This window comes from Vicugna pacos, chromosome 15 (assembly GCF_048564905.1).
Source record: "Vicugna pacos chromosome 15, VicPac4, whole genome shotgun sequence".
NCBI classification, from domain to species: Eukaryota; Metazoa; Chordata; class Mammalia; order Artiodactyla; family Camelidae; genus Vicugna; species Vicugna pacos.
Genome location: NC_133001.1, coordinates 30,656,837 through 30,676,332, shown reverse-complemented (window position 1 = coordinate 30,676,332; position 19,496 = coordinate 30,656,837). Strand labels below are relative to the sequence as shown.

The 19,496-nt window shown below is 40.2% G+C and overlaps 1 protein-coding gene and 1 long non-coding RNA gene across 3 annotated transcripts in view; one reads left to right on the top strand and one right to left on the bottom strand.

Moving 5' to 3' along the window:
• Nucleotides 1–19,496, bottom strand: part of THADA (THADA armadillo repeat containing) — a 285,411-nt gene that overhangs the window by 53,654 nt on the left and 212,261 nt on the right. For both annotated transcript variants that reach the window (XM_072937807.1, XM_072937808.1), the window contains exon 31: nucleotides 13,308–13,402. In XM_072937807.1, coding sequence (XP_072793908.1) covers nucleotides 13,308–13,402 — 95 coding nt within the window. The remainder of the gene's footprint in view (nucleotides 1–13,307; nucleotides 13,403–19,496) is intronic.
• On the top strand, nucleotides 784–18,483 carry LOC140685722 (uncharacterized). The gene is made up of 3 exons (XR_012059077.1): nucleotides 784–949; nucleotides 14,234–14,338; nucleotides 18,319–18,483. It is a non-coding gene; the product is annotated as an uncharacterized lncRNA (long non-coding RNA).

Here is a 19,496-nt window from a genome sequence, read left to right as displayed (position 1 = left end):
AGGGAAGGCCTATGCTTCACTTGTCTTTGATCTTCTGAGCTACTTATACAGGTTTTTTAAAAAAAAAAAATCTACAGAATCTTAAAAGATGCATGTTAATCTAAACAGCTTTAACAAGGGCATTCTGGAAAACAATGGGTGATAATGGGTAATGGGTGATACCGTTACCATATAATTATGGATAGAGTGGAGTTTCACCATAAGAGCATTTAATTTTGGTGAATTTAACTCTTAAGTACTCAGCAAATAGAGAGAGAGTCTGAAACACAGCAATTAAAAGAGAGAGGGCAGTTTCACCCAACATCCCAGTCACGGAGCAAACCCCCGGAAGGGGGGTGGTTGTGCTGTTACCTCAGACCGGTGGTTCTCAAACTGTGGCGCGCTCACCTCCAGAGTTCCTGATCCAGGAGGGCTGGGGCAGGGCCCCCAAGTCGCATTCCTGACAAATCCTGGGGTGATGCCGAGGCTGCTGATGCAGGGACCACACTTTAAGAACCACGACCTCAGACCATCTGAGATCATCGTGATTCTCGCAGTGTAAACATCTTGCTGTGCTGAACGTGTATAATTCAAGTGTTTAATGGTATTTGTTTTTAGACACCATGGCCCCTAATCATATGTCAACCCCTTCATCTAGTGCTCAACCAAAGAGCTCCTGAATATTACATGGTTGCTGGCCTTCCCTGTTATGTCACAAACCAAGATGGCCTGATTGTTTTGTGCTGAACTGGCCCAAATAAAAGGGCCAGAAGGAGTAGGTGTACAGGCCCAAAGCGACAGTGTTTCCTTAGCCCCAGCAGACACGGTTACAGAGGACGCTAAAACTCCAGTAATCACAGCAAACGTGTTCTACTTATAAGCAGCAATGAGAATCTGTGAAGGGCGAAGGATCCTTCTCAGGATTGAAAAGGCCAACCAAACAGAAAAAAAACAGTTTCACTGCTATGGGGTAAGTCTAGATTTCTCTTTCATATGGTGTAAAGGCTCTGAATTCTGTTACCAGTAGGTCAAGAAAGGTTTGCAGAAGTTTCCTCTATCTTCCCCTTCTCTACCAGAATCTCTACTCCTCCTTAAAAAAGTGGAGAGTGAGGAAATATGAAGCAGATTTCGGCAGATACGAAGCGTAGGGAGATGGCCAGCTTTTTCTGTTTCAAAGAATTATAGCTCTGGTCAGAGAGACCTGTAATCAGATCCAAAAAAGTTCTTATCTGGAACATTTGATAAACTGGTTCTAAAAATAATCACAGATGATCATTTGTACACTCTGTGAATGTTGATGTCCCGTTATGCAATTTCTCTGTTAAAAAAAATTCTATTTGGAGAGAAAAGGCAACCATAGGAACTACAACAACAACTCAGTAACAAAAAAATCAACTGATTTAATACATCTTGGCTTCTTCTTATCGAAGGGAAATTCCATTCTTCTATTTAATCCTCTGCCCCTCCCTGTGAACCGTAATCCTGACCCGAGGGGCCCCTCCAGTTACAAACATGTAAGAATGACCCGGGGGGAAGGGTCTGGAGACTAATTTTGTCTTGAGAAGCGCCCCGAACTGGTCCTGGTTGTTTATTTCTTGCCTACTTTTGTTTCTAGGTCTCTGAACCCCTTCACGCCCTGCTTACACAGGCGTGGCCCCCGACCCACATCCCTCTGAAAACATTCCCCCCTTCCCTTGCCCCGGCATCCTCTCGAAGTATTTTTTAAGCACAAAATTCCTTCTCTGCTGTTGAGGAAGAAGAATGAGCTCCTGAGAAATACTATTTGAAGACTATCTAGTTAATCCAGAAAATAAAACTAGTCCCTGGGACTTGGGAGACAGGCAGTCCGAGGAGCTGGGAAAGGATTTGGGGAGGCTGAAAATGAGCTCCTCAGGCACTGGGTGGGACCAACAGTTTGTACTTCTTGCCTCCACCCACTCACCATCCCGTCCCTACCTCTGCCCAACACAGGGAGGAAGTCAGGAAATACTTGTGGATAAACACATGACAACGCAGAGACACAAACATGAAATTACTTCTAAGCATACTTCTGCTTTTGGTTGTCAGCGAATTGCTCCTGGGGACAAGACTGGGAAATCAGGAACTTCTTTATCATCACACCTTAGACATCCCTGTTTAATTGAACCTTTTCCCCACAAAGGACCTCAGGCTTCTCTTCCACCCTTAGGCAACGAGATACACTGTGAAACCAACTAGAGAGTCTGCGAAGATTCCTTTAAATAACTGGGGCTTACCTCTGATGTCTCATCTGTAATGAGAGGCTAGGACCACTGATCTCACACTACAGTTTACCGTTCTGGGAGAAACAGACTCTAAGACGGAAGAGGTTCCTGGCACCACTAGACTACATCAACACTTACAGGAATGTTGCTGCAAGGTACAGCTTACAGCTGGCAAGTCCAACAGAATCTCGTTGGACTGGGAATGCTACTTAATGTGCAGCCTGGCTCCAACACGGAAGGAGGGAGTAAGTAAATTTTGCCAGATGGGCAATGCAGGTGAGCCTGGGAGTAAGTGGACCTGCCCAAGGGACCTGCCAAAGCTATTTCCTACCTGGGATGAGGTGACCATTCATTTCTTTGTTCTTGTTATCAATTTTACTTCCTAATAGCTGCTTTTCTACCAATGCTGGATTTTTCCTTTCTTGTAATGTTACTTTTCATGGAGTTTTCACAAATTTTTTTCATGTGACCTTCACCCCAATCCTCTGGGGGTATTATCCCTATTTTATAATGAGGAACCAAGAGGTTTCAAAACAATGTGATGAAGTGATTTCTGTTTCAGCCCACGAAGGTTTAACTGCTACAGGAATTGCCTTTTGCCATAAGCAACTAGAAAACTAGACAAATGTATGAATTATTGTTTTTAAACTTCAGACATGGGCAGTACAGGACTGTGATCCCTGAGAGATGGAAACAAGGGAAGCCTCATAGCTGCCCAGACTACTACCTAGAGGCAACTTCCATGTCCCAGAAGAGTGGCGGGAGTGGGAGGGGAACCCAGGGCTCAGAGGTCTTGATGAGCTAGAACAACTGGATAGTCATATGAAAAAATAAAAAAGAGAACCTTATTTCACGACATATATGAAAATTAGCTCAACGTGGATCATAGATCTAGATGTAAAACCTTAAATATCAAACTTTAGAAGAAAACATGAGAGAACATCTTTGTGACCTCAGGATAGGCAAAGACTTCTTTGCTAGGGCACAAAAGGCATAAAACGTGGCAAAAATTGATAAATCGGACTTCATCAAAATTAAAACCATTTGCTCTTCATAAGACATTGTTAAGAAAAAAAAAAGACAAGCAACAGAGAGGGAGAAAATATTTGAAAAATATTTATCAACGTATTTGGTCATAAGGGAAATGCAAATTAAAATCACAATGAGACAACACTACACATTTCCCAGAATGGCTAACATTTATGAGGGACAATACCAAATTTAGATGAGGATGCAGACTAACTGGACCTCTCCTGCATTGCTGGTGGGGGCAAAGTGGTAAGGCCCTTTGGAAAACAGTTTGGCAGATCCTTATAACTTAAACAATTCTTATCATATGAACCAGTAATCCCTTTCCTAGGTTTTACTTAAGGAAGATAAAAATATATGGCTACACAAATACTTCTATGTGAACGCTCAGAGCTGCATATTCCCAACTTCCAAAAAGTGGAAGTGTCAAAATGTATTTCAACTAGTGAATTAATATAAGTGAACCATGCATATGATGGAATGCTACTCAGCAAGAAAAAGTTATGACTCACATCCTATTAATAAAGGACAAAAATCACATGATCATCTCAACAGATATAGAAAAAGAATGTGACAAAATTCAACACCCTTTCATGATAAAAACACTCAACAGGAAAGAAACAGATGGGATTTCTTTAACCTGATAAAGGGCATCTATGAAAAACCCATAGCTAACACCTGACTTGATGGTGAAAGACTAACAGATCTCCCCCTAAGATAAGGAGCAAGACATGGATGTTTGCTCTTGCCACTTCTATTTAACGTTGTACTGGAAGTTCTAGCCAGAGCAATCAGGCAAGGAAAATAAATAAAAGGCATCCAGATTGGAGAGGAAGAAGTTAAACCTATCTCTACTGCACATGACATGATCTCATACACAGAAACTTCCAAGAAGTCCATAAAAACAAACAAACAAACAATCTGAGTTAATAAGTGAGTTCAGTAAGGTCATGTGATAAAAGATAAATATACAAATATCAACTATAGTTCTGTATATTAGCATGAACAATCCAAAATTGAAATTAAGTGGGGGTATAGTTCAGTGGTAGAATGAGTGCTTGGCAAGCACAAGGTCCTAGGTCCAATCCCCAGTGACTCTGTTAAGGGGAAACATCTTTTAAAAATTGAAATTAAGAAAATAATTCCATTTATAACATCACTGAAATAAAATAGGAATAAGTTTTTGAACGGAAGATGCTCATGATATGTACACTGAAAACTACAAAACATCACTGAAAGAAATTGAAGACTTAAATAAATGGAAGGACACTCTGTCCTGATCTGAATATCTGAAGACATAGTATTGTAATAATGACAATACTCCTTAAATTGAACTACAGATTTAACATAATATCTATCAAAATCCTAGTTGGCTTTTCTTTTATTTTTGCAGAAATTGACAAGCTGATCCTAAAATCTGTATGAAAATAAGAGACACAGTCAAAACAATCTAGAAAATGAAGAACAAAGACGGAAGACTCACATATCCTGATTTCAAAGTTACTACGAAACAATGATAATCAAGACAGTGTAGTCCTAGGGGGTAGGGTATAGCTCAGTGGCAGAGTGCCTGCTTAGCATACACGAGGTCCTGGGTTCAGTCTCCAGTGCCTCCATTAAAATAATAAGTAAATAAATAAACCTAATTACCTCCCCCCACAAAAAAACCCCAAAAGACAGTGTAGTCCTAGTACAAGGACAGACACATAGGTCGATGGAATAAAACTGAGAATCCAGAAATAAATCCATATATTTATAGTCACTTGATTTTCTGATTGACCCAGTGCCAAGACAGTTCATCGGGAAAAGGATAAGTCTTTTAAACAAACAGTGTTGAGAAAGATGGATAGCCACATGCAAAAGGATGAAGCTGGGCCTGTACCTCACACCAAATGCAAAAATTAATTCAAAACGGATCAGAAACCTAAAACTTAAGAGATAAAACTATCAAATTCTTAAGAAGAAAATGGATACAAATTTTTGTAACCTTGGATTAGGCAACAGTTTTTTAGATATGACATCAAAAGCATAAGCAATGAAAGAAAAAAACATACACTGGACTGCATCAAAACTAAAAACTTGTACATTTAAGGACATTATCACAGAAGTGAAAAGTCAACCCACAGAATGGGAAGAAGTATTTGCAAATCGTCTGATAAGGGATTCATATCCAGAATATATAAAAAACTCTTACAACTCAAGAATGAAAAGACAAATAACCCAAAGGATCAGAGCAGACATTTCTCTAAAGAAGGTGCACAAATGGCCCATCAGTATTAGAAAAGATTCTCAACATCATTAGCCATTAGGGAAATGCAAATCAAAAGCACAATGAAATACTACTTCACACCCACCAGGATGGCTATAATCAAAAGATGGACAATAACAACTACTGTTGAAGATGAGGAGAAATTGGAAACCTCAAAGTTGCTGATGGGAATGTAAAATGGTGCAGTCCCTTTGGGAAAAGTTTGGCAATTCCTCAAAAAGTTCAAGTTGGCATACGGCCCAGTAGTTCTACTGCTAGGTAAATACCCAAGGGAATTGAAAACATATGTCTCCACAAAAACTTGTCCATGAATAGCATTATTCATAACAGCCAAAAGATGTAAACAACCCAAATGTCCATCAACTGTTGAATAAACAAAACATGGTATATCACCAATGGAATATCATTCAGCCATAAAAAAGAATAGAGTGTTGATTCATCCTACAATATGGATAAACCTTGAAAACATTGTTAAGTGAAAGAATCCAGACACAAAAGGCCACATGTTGTAAGATTCCATTTATATGAAATGTCTAGAATAAGCTTGCAAAAACAGCTTGCCTAACTAATTTAATTGACATGGGCAACTAGTTTCAGATTATCTGTGATGAGGGGGGCTAAATGGGGCAAGACAGGAACACACAGAAAACTGAAATCACAGATGTTCTGAGATATCAGCTGCCCATTTGCACACTATTTTACTCCTGGAGTGGAAATGTGAGTAAGAAGGTTTCATGACATGGTTCTTGGCCATGCTCTCAACACTATTAACTTTGGTCACAGGAATGGACAGTGGACCAAGAACTAAGAAAGCTTGACTTTTTCACCAACCAGCTTTGTGACCTTGGGCAAGTCACTTAATTGCTACAGTTTCCACTCTACCTACTGATTAACTGATTTTTAAACTCTAAAATTCTAAGAATTATGGACCAACATACTCAGCATCGGGCTTGGAATTAACAAGGGGTAAACGCCACATGAACCTAGCAATCTAATAACACATCCTGTATTATTCTGACTTCCGAAAGGCAGCTAGAAATCATCTGCTTATTTTAGAAGCTCACTGTTCCCTGGGAAAGATACTTTTGGCAAAAGCAACAGTTCAGATGACAGTCCAGATGACATTCCCAGTGTTTGGGAGAAAAGCAACTAATTTATTGACAACAAAGCCTTTTTTTTTTTTTTTGAAATTTTGTAGCTGCAGGCCCAGAAATACAAAGTCCCCAGAAGACTCTAACAATATGTTCTCAATTCCCTTTTATCTCCCACCCAAGAGCTGAGAGAATAGCACCAACTGTGTCATATTAAACACATCTGCATCCAACACCGATAAAAGTGCATGACCGCGGGAACAGATAAGGATTGTTTTCAATTTGTTCAGATGGAATTGGTTAAATGTAACCTAATTAGACCAAATAATCAAAGCAGGTGTTTGTAGGTTGCCAATGTTTTCATTCTCTGTAATTGTTTGGCTATATTTCCCGGGAACTTAGGTAAAGAAAGTTAATACGTCATGAAAATCATTGACCTTGTATTTATTCATGTCACACATATATTATTCATGTTCTAGGCAGTACAAATACAAGGCATCGTTGAATACTTCTCACAGGTTTTACCATTTAACCATCATCAACATCGAAGCTGGCCTTTGGAAGGGCTTACATTACCAAACTTCCATTGTATAAATACAGCAGCAAAAATGAGAGCCTGTCTTCTAATCTTATACTGATCTACGAAGCACGTTGACTTGGCATTTAAGACTATTTAGGGATTCTGACTTCATGCTCACAAGCTGGTCACTTTTAAAGCATTTAGAAGAAAAATAATAACAATAACAAAAGTTACATTCCATTTAAAACAAAATGTTTATTGCACTTGGCAGAATGGTAAGATCCGAACTATAAATGCCAACTAACACAGAAACCACAAAGTGCAGTCACCAGCAGCCTGGTATTGGGACGGCTTTTGTTCAGGGGCTTAGGTTAAAGGGAAAAGGGGCAGGTGGCTGTCCGCGAGTGTCAAGCTTTCTCTTTCTAGTAACTGCTCCAGTCCCTGCATGCTTTCTTATTATTCCATATACCCTGGGAATGGGAGACAGAAATGAGGCAAGAAAGTCCCCATAAAAACTTCTGAAAAGGGGATCCCTCTGGGAGCTGAGGATTCTGCAGGAGGGGCAGGAGCCTGGGAAACTGAGTCAACAGAGGGTTCAGGGCACCCCTCCCTGAGACAGTGAGTGCTTTTCCTGACTCGGGCCTGAGCGTGCTGCAGGGCCACGGTACGGAGCCTCAGGCTCTGCTACCCGACTGTACACGTGACTTTGGGCAGTTCTCTCTGTGCCACAGTTTCCTCACGTCTAAAATGAAGGACCACTAGTACCTCCTTCATTAATGCATGCAAAATGCTTGGCAGAGTGCTTGGCATACAGTTAAAGGCTCAGTAAATGTTGGTCATGATTATTATAACCCCAGCAAGGGAGATGATACTGAAAATAATGTTTCCTAAAAATGAGAGTACAATGGGCATCCTGTACACATTTCAGGGGTAGGGAAATGGACTTCTGAGATCAGTTACATGATATAGGTAGGATGGCCAAATCCTTCTCCACCTAAAACACTTTTCTGAAATTATTAGGTCATTTCTTTATTTCTTTGGGATTAACTAATCCTCTTCAAGATTCATATTTCAATACATAACACACACATATAATTACAAAAGAAAGAATCAGGTTAAATAAAATTAGTAAAATGGAGACTAGGAAAGAAAATAACCACTCATTAACCCACCAAGACAACTTAAACTGAAAGTTAGACAGTGCAAATAGGTAAGATATTTGTTTAAACACTTGGTGAAAGAAACTGTTCAATTCAGTAGCTATGAAAAACACAATCGAAGGGGTGTGGACATAAGAGAGAAATAGAAAGCCCGCCTCTTGGAATACAGGGCGTAAATATTCAGTCAAGTCTCAGATAGCATTTCAGTAAATAGATATTTCAATGGAACATTTCCAACTTGAGAGCAAATAATTTAAGATGGGTTTAAAATGAGAACGAAGGCTCTCCGTTCCCCTGCCCCTGCCCAGGCCTGTAACCCAGCCTCTGAGTCCCTGCAGCAGTTTGACTCTTTCTTCCTCATCCCCACAACTCCAACTGCAGACTATAATTTTCTTTCCAGCAGGAAACTGATATATACTAATGATGACAGCTGGATTCAGAAGAGGAAAAAGAACACAGGGGACAGAGAGTCCTTGTGGGTTTAAATCACTTTAAAACTCAAAACAAAACCCCCAGATTTGGAATTTTTAAAACCTAGTTAATGGCTAAGGAAACCTCAAATGATTGGGAAGTACTAAGATAAAAGTTTGAATTACACAAAACACATCATTATCTTAAGCTGTTCTAATCATCTTCTCTGCCTTTCCCCTTCACTGATTTTCTCATTGTTTATGCCCCCAGCCCTTCAATGTGGTTCTAAGACATTTTAGAGGTAGGAATAGCCTTCCAAGGTCACATACAGACTAGTATTTGAGAGGAGACGGGCAGATCCTCCATCATCTAAAAAAGCTTCCCAGAAACTGGCATTACTTCATTTCTTTTGTAATAATTAATCTTTAAAATTCATATTTTGATACAGTTATTGTTGAAATATATGTACATACACATATGAATAAAACAGAGTTATGTTGTGTAAAATTAGTAAAAAGGAAAATAAGAGGAAGAAACCCCCCTATAACCATACCATTCTAAAACAACTATTTTTAGCATCGTGCTGCCTTTAACTCTAGTCCCCCACTTCCCACCCGCCACCTCCCAAACCCCCAATAATGGTTATCATAATACCTGGACAAATCTCCCTGCCATTCCATGACTGCATTTTCAGAAAACATTCTTTCCTTGACAAAGAAACTTGGTTCCATAAGGGTCCTAAGGATCCTACAAGGATGTGGGCACAGAAAATGTCACCTTGCCTTTAAAACCACATTACTCTACTCTCTGTCTTATATCCTCCAATGATCTCCTTTGTCTACAGGACCAAGTTCAAGCTCCTTAGACTTTGGCCCATGAAGCCCTCCTTGATTGAGTTCCTGCTTCCCCAGCCTCACTTCTAGCCACAGCTTCCGGTCCCTGGACACAACACTCCAGTGGCACTGTCCTAGTTCTCTGAAAGCTGTGCTGACCTCTGCCTCTGTGGCCTTAGACATGCTCCTCCCTCTGTCTATAATATCTACCTCCACCCCACCCATCTATGAATTTCTACTCATCCTTAAAACTCTGCTCAATCACCTCCTCTTCTGTAAAGTCTTTCCTTCCCTCCCAACTAGAAATAACCTTTCATTCTTCAGTGCCTCAGTTGTGTCCCATACTTCCTTTACAGCGTCTGTGATTCCTTATTGGACCTACTTATAAGACTATAACATATCCATGTGGATCTCCAGATCCAGGTGCTCAACATGTCTAATGTTAGCATGTCATGTCTGATGAAAGAAAAAGTAAGTGAACAACAAGAACAAAATGACCCTTTCCTGGATCAGTCAGAGGGGCAGGAGCATCCCTAATCAAGTGGATTCCAAAGTGGATTCTTGCCATTCTATGCCAGGTGTGCTTCAGTGTTTTCCTTGGAAAGCAGGCATTTCTTCTTTGTTAAAAATGTTTTAACATGAGGAGAAGTGTACAAGTGAGGGATTGAGCATAACTCTGCCAGGCTGCAGGAAATGGATTAGATGCATAGTTTCCTGCCAGTGATAATGATGATGGTAGCTAACAGTAATTGAGCACTTATTCTGCACCACGCAAAGCACATTCTTTATATGGGACTTTATATGTTCAGTTGACAACCACCCTAAGATACAGATCCTATTATATTCCCATTTACAATTGAGAAAAAGTATTTCAAAGAGGTTAAATGACTTGCCTAAGGTCACAAAAAATAGTAAATGGAGGACCTGGGATTCAAACCTAGGGATCTAGCTTCAGAGCCTATGTGGTATATTCCCCTGCTCTGAGCTCTGTGAGCTTTGGAGGTAGACAGACACATATTTTCAAACATGTAGACGTGATATAAGCATTTGATTTGAATTCAGAAAATGAAATTACACCTGATTGATACACAAGTTTAAATAAGGTTTGTATCTCGATGACACCTATAACTATTCTAAAAACTGAAGAAGAGTCTGCATTTCAATCAATCAGTTAAAAACCAATCCATTTAACACAGGCCTGCTACTTGCTTAGCTGGAGGACACAGAATTTAAGGCATGATTCATTCCTTCAAGGCATTTACAAGGTAAAAGTACATTATGATAATATTTTGAAATCATATTTAAATTTACACATCCAAGTAAGTGATTACCTTGTTTGGTGATAACACTTAGCTATTGCTCAGAACTGCCTTTGGAAATAAATCATGAAGCACACAATAACTGATTTAGTGATTTTAAGTTCACAGTTTATTTTTATCCTAAACAGTGCTAACCACCTTCATTGCTATTTTATTTGACAATTGGTGAGTTCTAAAAATCCAATTCATCCTCAAAGGAGGAAAATTTGTTACCACTCTTTGTGTGGGCGTCGCATATGCATACATACATTCATACAGAGAGACACATACATATATATTCTGTGGCTTATGAGGGCAATTCCCAAAGAACTGAAAAAAAAATCAGTACTTGTCTGATAGGAATATATGAGCCATCTATGTAATTTTTGATTTTCTAATAGCCACATTTTAAAAAGTAAAAAGGAACAAGTGGAATTAATTTTAATAGTGCTTTTTATTTAAACCAATAAATCACAAATCTTCCAATATGTAATCAATATTAAAATTATTGAGGAATTTAACTTTTTTTCACACCAAGTCTTTGAAATTCAGTGTGTATTTTATTCTTACAGAATATCTCAACTTGGATCAGCCATATCTCAATTGCTTGAGAGCCACATGTGGCTAGTGACTGCCACACTGGGGAGTGAAGGAGAAGATATTTAAAGCTATGGCTGTCATATTAGAATAAGAGTGAAAGAGCCCCATCCCCTGCCCACTTTAACCTGCAGAGAAATGCCTCCAAGAGGCACAGTTTACATTGATGCATGTGAAATACTGCTGAATAACACACAACAGCTTGTGATCACATTTACTTGGGGTATAAACTCTAAATAATGTACGAGGCTGTGGAAAGGATGATTCCAAAAGGTCAAAGTCACCTTCATGTAGGAGTCCAGCTCATTAGGCAGCTGGTGGAAAGAGAAGGGTATTTTACAATGTTTAAAGGTTAACCCTTCTGGACAAGGAATGATGGTACTGATACACCAAGAAAAACTTAGTTCAAATAAACTAATGATTATAGTCAACCACACACAACTCTGACAGGAGCCCAATGGATGGGTTTGTAAGTAGTAAACAATATGGACAGGGCTCTTTATTTTATTTTTTTGTCTTTTTTTCTTCTTTTTCCTTTATGGACAAGGCTCTTTGGATATTAAGCAGAGAAGTGTTATAAAGCTAAATGAAATTTGGAACTGAAATACAGCAATGGTAGAACTCCAAATGATTTACTTGGTAGCATCTGATTCATAATCTCTTTATAATCTCTGGATCCCAGTTAACTCAAGTGTAAAATAAAGTGGAGGCAACCCTGAGGGCCCTAATAGCTAGGGTGACCTGTGATTTATTGTGCAAACCTGGACACTTTCAAGAGTAATAATTATGCTGGGATAAGAGGTATAAACTAGGACTGTTTCACAGCTATAAAACTATATGATCCTATTCTACCAAACGGATGCAACAGCTACCCCTTTGCAGGGATGTGGAGCTGATGAAAGTCCAGGCGTGTTCCTATTACCTCTGCATGGCCACAGGGGATCTGGGGGCTAATATACATTGATCTGAGTGAGGCAGTTTTGCACCTCCCCCCAGAGCATTTTAAATTGGTTTGAATTTGGGAACAGGGTTCCATATGGACAGAGCTGGACTCTGACAGCCTGAATATATTTACTGAAGACAACAAATCATTGACAGACTAAATGTAACAGAGGAAAGGCCTGGCCTGCTTGTACTCAGAATCTGACTTTGTAATTGTAGCCTCCTTTAGACAGGCCTAATCAATTAGAAGACGCTGATTTTAACCAGTTGCAGGCTCATTACCCTGCATTCCAGTTTGTGTTGATGAAAATCAGTTTCAGCCTGTGGCCTGGAACTCATGTACAGCACTTCCTGCGGTCTCTTATACAAACACATCAAAAAAATTTTTTATTTGGAGTTGCCCCTCTCCCTTTTAAAAGAAAAGCACTTTGTGAATCATGATTAAAATAGAACAACTGAAAGAACAATGGGTCTGGGGCCCATACCAGGAAACATACATGACACTAAGGCACATGTACAAAGTCAGAGCTTAAGGTAGGGAGGGGTTGATCCAGGTCCAGAATCCAATGAGTCCACTCAGTTATCTCCACAGAATGGAACAGAATGAACTGAGTTCTTGAAAATGATGATCTTTCAAAGAAAATGCGTGAAATAGGAAAGAACCAAGGTCTTAGAAATACAGAGGATATGTATCTGAGTAAAGTCCAGACTTTTCCCTGAATGATCAAATAGAAAATAAACTTGCAACTAAACAAGGACAAGTTTCCTTAGGAAGCTTCTAGGAGGGAACCATAGGACACTATGTTTAATTTTGATATGTGGTTAGTCTTACAAAAGTAGAAGGTGGGGGAGTGTGCGGTGGAACCACTCAAAACCCCACCTACATTTCAAAGACCAGTAATCAGTCCAAAATATGATATAACTATGAATCATACCTGGCTGGTTGCCTTTTGCGGGTTTGTCAAGGCAGGAAGTCAACAGGAAGAGAATATCAATATACACAGCTCTGGTCACCAAACATGGATTTTGCCTGGAAAGGTAAAGAACAGAAAATAAATTGATATTTCCTCTCCCTGAGGTCTGGGTCACAGAAAAGAGAAAACGGGTATTTTCTACCAAGCACGTCATGAGGCTTAGGGAGTTGTAATGGCTGCTGAAATGATGGACAGTCACCAATGGTGAGAACACACTACCAAGTCAAGTGAGAAAATGAAATCCTAGAGCATCTGGTGGAAGTAGGGGTTGTGTGTGTAAAAAACAGACAAAACTCTATGCTCTGGCTCCAAAGAAAATTAACTGAAAACAAACAAAACCCAGTATCCTGTCCCAGTTATTTAAAAACAAGGCAGGGAGGGGGGAATATGACATGATATTCTATTATCTTCCTCTAAACTGGACAAATTTAGAGGGAGAATCATTAGTTATGAATATCACTGATCTAGCACTTTGGAGGAGGAGAATTGCACTCACATAAGACAAACCATATTTATGGACTTAAAATAACCAGCTGAAAAAACAAACACATGAAAGCATTAACAAACACGGCAACAGACATTCCTTTCCGAATAAATGAGATTTTTTTTTTCTCTTTTCAAAAATGGAGCAGCTCTTTTTACTCTTTGAACCACATGCTGGAAAAAGTGGGCTTGGACTTAGAGGGTCTAGATAAAAAAGAATGAAGACTTTCTTCTGAGAACAGTGCTGAAGGTCCCTGGATCTGAGCCTTAGTTCATACTGACCATGAAAAGGGCCCAAATCTCCTCGGTGTGCTAATAATTCAGAACAAGCAGTAAAAACAGTAAGGACAGATCTGGGTTTGAATCCTGGCTTTGCCGCTCAGTATCTGTGTGTCCTGAATCAGGTTCCTGAGCTGTACAGTGGAAACACTGTGAGTCACTGTGAGCACTGGAGGTGGTACAGCAAACCCGGAACACCCACCTCGGTACCCGGCCACGGCAGATGCCCTGTAAGTGTCCGGCCCCTGCCCGGCTCCACTGCCTCCAATACAAGACAAGGGAACGGCACAAGTTCTGGCTAGTATATTTTCGTCTGGCTTGATCCCTCAATCCATCCTTCTCACTCCCTATAAATGAACAGTTTTACCATTTTCCTAAAGTTTATCCCACTCTATCCTGAAGTGCCTATATCCTAGGGATATGCACGATTTGCAGGAAAAGCAAATCAGATACTTTTTATTTAAAACAAAACTGTCTTATGTCAAGGTCTCTCTGTGGCTGACCTGCCTCACTTCTATCCCACTGACTTGCTTCACTTACAGTATCTGCTTGTTCCCTGACGCCTACCCTATCGTAACTATTAGTTTATGTGTATACCTCACATTTGGCCTAATTTCATACTTATGCCTGGCTATTTTTAAAAATTAGTTTAAAAAAAACAGGTAACACATGCACGTGGTGTAAAAATAATTCAAACAGTACAAAAGGGTAGGCAGTAAAAATTAAGTTCCTTTCCATGCCCCAACCCTCTAACCACATGTTCTGTTCCCCCGAGGCAACCATGATTACTACTTTCTACAGTATATCCTTCCAGGTACATTCTATTCATTTACAAGCATCTATCTATAGCTACCCACTTGTTTATTTTTATGTAAGTAGTGGTTTACTACATATTAAGTTCTAAGCATTAGTTTTTTTCCACTAATATATTTTAGATGTCTTTCTATTGGAAACAGAGATTTGCCTCATTTGTTAAATGGCTGTGAACTGCTCCATTTCATGGATATACCTGTCCCCTACTGAAATAATTCAGATTAAGATACTTTGCTGAAAACAGTGCTGTAATAAATATATATGTACATTAGTTCTGTGCATATGATTGAACTCAGAGGAGAAATTCCTAGAAGCTCAATTGCTGGATCAGGATACTTGCACATTTAAAATTTTGTCTGACTTTGGTAAGATACTCTCCAAAGAGACTGCACTAACAGTGTGTAAGAACCCCCCTCAACCCTGACCAACACTGTGCATTATGAAACTTTTTGGCCTTTGCCAAGACCATATGTGAAGAAGAGTATCTCACTATTTTAAATCACAACTGTAAGTGAGGTTCATTATCCCTTCATATGCTTTTCAAAAACGATATCTGAATTTCCTTTTCTATGAACTGTATTCAAACCTCCTGTTCATTACATGTTGTTGGTCTTTTCCTTATTGATTTGTAGAAGCTCTTTGTATATTAAGGAAATCTGCCCTTTGTCACGTGGGTTGTAAATAAGCTTTTGCAGTTTATCATTTGTTTTTTCACTTTATTAATTTTTTCAATTCAAACATACTAGTGTTATATAAATATGCTAATATTTTAATTTATGTTTTCTGGGTCTTATGCTCACAAAGTCTAACTCTTCTCCAAGACAGATATAGATATATATATTTTTAATTTCCCGTATTTTTTCCTAGTACTTTACAGTTCCATTTTTTGTTGTTGCTAACATTTTGATCTTTTTGGAATCCACTCCCCTCCCCATCTTATCCCTACCTTTTGTCTCTATCTAATTTTCTTCAGGTCAGTCACAACTTGACCTGTGATGTTGAAGAGTCCACAGTCTGAACACTTCTTTACCAGTATCATTCCCAGTTCCAGCACTTCCACTGTTTAACAGGTGGAATATTCCCCTGCCCCTACTACCCCCAAAGAAAGGGCTGTTCAAGAACGCAAGCAAGAAAAGCCAATGCAAGGGGTTAATGAATTTATCGGATATAAAGCATGGGGCTGAATAAATAAACTGCCGGCAGATAGCAGGTGGAATGCCTCCTGGGCATCCAGCTTTGAGCTCGATGCTGGGAAGAGAAGAGACCTCAGAGAATTCTGTCTAGTTACAGAGACAAAAATAAAGACAAGCTTTGGGACGAGATGTAAGGAGTTGAGAGAAAGAACATATTAGGGTGGACTGGAGAAGTAGCAAGAACTCATAAAGATGTAATTCCAACTGGGCTGTGAACGATGGGAAGAATTTAGATAGAAAAAGTTGATAAGGAGGGGCATTCTGAGAGGGCGCAATATGATGTGGGAAGAAATTAGTTTGGCTTGTCCAGGGACCTGGATAGACCAGCTTGGGAAGATGAGAGAACGTACTGAGAAGGCGGAAACAAGAGCGAGGCAAGCCACGCTTTCAGGAGATGGGCTACTCCATGCTCACTGGTGCTCCTTAGTGCAAAAATGTACTGCCAACGCCCATTTGGCCTTCTAGAGACCGAGCTTCTCACCCTAGATGTTTTTGTGCTTTTAGAGCCACACAGAATCAAAAAGGAAAGTTTTGGGGAAACCAATTTTACTTTCAAGTCTGGTGAGAAGCCTAGTTTCCATGAGATTTTTAGCAAAGTTAATGTATTTTTAAAAATTCCTAAATGAATAGGGGGAAGGTTGGCAATCTCTACAGCCCCATGCCAGGCCAGGCTGAAGTGTTCTGCATCTTCTTTTGGCCTGGCATAGGCTGCCGACCTTGCTGGCCTCCTGGGACGCTGCAGGGACCACTCTGACTGCTCCCATAACCCTGAGGCTCTAGGCCAAGTCTGATGTAGTCAACAGATCATGGGAGGCTCCCTCAAATGCTGCTGCTTTTGATTCCAGAAGAGAGCTCTGGGGCCACAAAGGAGTCCATCCATGGCATCTCCTTTGAGGCTGACTCAGAGAGAAATTCTGGCCTGGAGCCCACTGTTCAAGGCTCCACCCTCGAGGACAGCCACAGCCACGGCCACAGCCTCATAACATCCCTGTCTGGAATCAGAGTTGGGCTTCACTCTGAACTGGCTTCTAAGTCAGGAAAATAATTTTTTTCCTCTTTTTCCCTCACTATTACTTGGTGTTTGTTCTGACTTGGAAATGGTACACTGTGAGTTCAGGGTGAGCCAGAGGTTTGTTCTCGGTCTGTCAAGCCACTTGGATGATGGGAATAAAATCCTGGGAAAGAGCAAGCCAGCTGGACAGGAAACCAAGCCACAGGGTTTTGGTGGGCTTGGGGATTTTTTTTCTTCCCCCAGATGGAAAAATCCTGGCATGGGGCATGGTATAATGAAGATTTACAACGTTCAAAAAAAAAAAAAAATCAGGAGTGGTCAGGGTCTAACAGATGGGCTGAAAAACAGCATAATAGTGGCTTCAGAAGGAGTAGCAGGAATCAGGTACCATGAGGACTAAGTAGACATATATAAAATGAAAGGAAGGGCTTGTTAAAATTCTTTCTTCCACTCTTTTTATCATTTGTCCCTTGACAAATACCCACCCGAGAACCTGATCTCTGAACTTCATTAAACCTCCTGCCCTCTATCCTGGAAGCTGGGGGAGGCAGAGGCAGGGCAGAGAGCGCCAGGCTTCCCAGACAAGTCCACAATGGCCCTAGTGTCTAGAGGACAGCAGGAGCTCTTGAGAAGTCTGTGATAAATTATTCACTTCTTCGGTCCCTTCCGGAATCCCAGTGGCTGCAGAGCTTTTTAACTGAAGCCCATTCATTCAGAAAACATTTACTAAGAGGCTACTGAGAGCCAAGAATAGTGCCAGGGTATGGAAATGTGAAGATGAAATGATTCAGTAACACAGTCACTGCCCTCAAGGAACTTAGAGTCCTGAATAGTGTTTTCAAACAGTAGGTTATGACCCATTTTGTTAGTTTTGAAATAAACTAGTAGGTGGTGACCAGCATAAGAGAAAGAAAGGAAGGAAGAGGAAGAGAGGATGGAGGAGGAAGGAGAGGGCTAGCTAGGGAAGGGAGGGACGGAGGAGGAAAGTATAGTCAGAGTGCCCCAAAGTATAGGGGTAAGCATCGTTCCCTTAAATTGTTTGTTGTATACAGGATTTCTATCAAATCCTTGCCCAGAATGGATTTCTAATAAATTATCTTTGATATAAGATGTAAATAATTTATAAAATATAATACTTCTTAAGTAAAAATATTGATTGATTTGGTCTAACTCCTTTTTTTTCCTTTTCCAGGTAATAAGTCACTCTCCTTATGCTGAATATCAATATGGTCAAGCCTAATAGTAAATGACGGTAGAGGTGTCGAAAGCTAATGCCCCTGAAGTGAAATACGCTAAAATCTTAAGTAAATTCTCTCTGTTGCATTTTTTTTCACAGACTGTTCATATCTTATACAGACATTAAAATTTCAAACTATGCAAGATTTTATACCTATGTATATTTGTGTATGTATGTGTGTACACACACACACAGAGTACAAAGATACATATTAAATCATCTGGAAAATGTATTTCTTGTTGTGAATTGTCAAAAATAAAACCTTGGAAGCCACTAGTTTAACAAGAGAAACACACAACCAATCATTTGGTACAACGGGTGCCCAAAGGAGGGGTTGGCAGAGGGAAAATTAAGGATGGTGAAGGGAGAAATGCCTTGGTGAGTCAGGAAGTGCCCTGGCAGAGCTGGGGTATGAGGAGGCGTCCGGCAGACAGACCATGGGCAGAATGACCCCAGCAGAGGAAGCAGCATGTCCAAAGACTATGGCACGTGACATATTTGAAGAATAACAAGAAGGACAAAGGGGATGTGGAAGGGGAGGGACAGCAGGAAATGACAGAAGATGGGTGCCATGCCCAAAACTGGAGTGCTTAGGAGTGAACTCGAAGAGCTCCAAAAGCTCTGAAGAGTTGAAGCCTAGAGGGACCCCATTAGTCCAAGCCATACTGGAGGACTGGGCCCCTGCTCACTAGTGTGAAGCCTTGATGGGCCCCCTGGAAGAGACAGACAGTTCACTTTGGACATATGAAACTCTTCCAGATGAATTCACTGCCATCTTCAAAGGGCTGAAAATAGCTGTTTTGGCTTTAGGCTGCTAGTGTCTGTTAAGGTCTCTAAGTCACGAGACCGTATATGGACTTCAACAGAGTCAAGGTCTAAGGTCATTCCAGTCCCTAGGGAACTGCTCCCCCAGAATCCTGATTAGACTCATGGCTTAACTTTATTAATCTAGAAACCTTCACTAAGCACCATGGGCAATATCCTACTTGGAACAGAAATGGAAGAAGAAGCCAAGGTTCTGGCCTTGAAGAGCTTATGGTGTTTGTGTGCATGTGGTGGTGGTGGTGGTGGTGGTGGTGGTGGTAGAGGGTGTATGTAGAGAAAAACAAAATACATAAAAAACAATCAGAGAG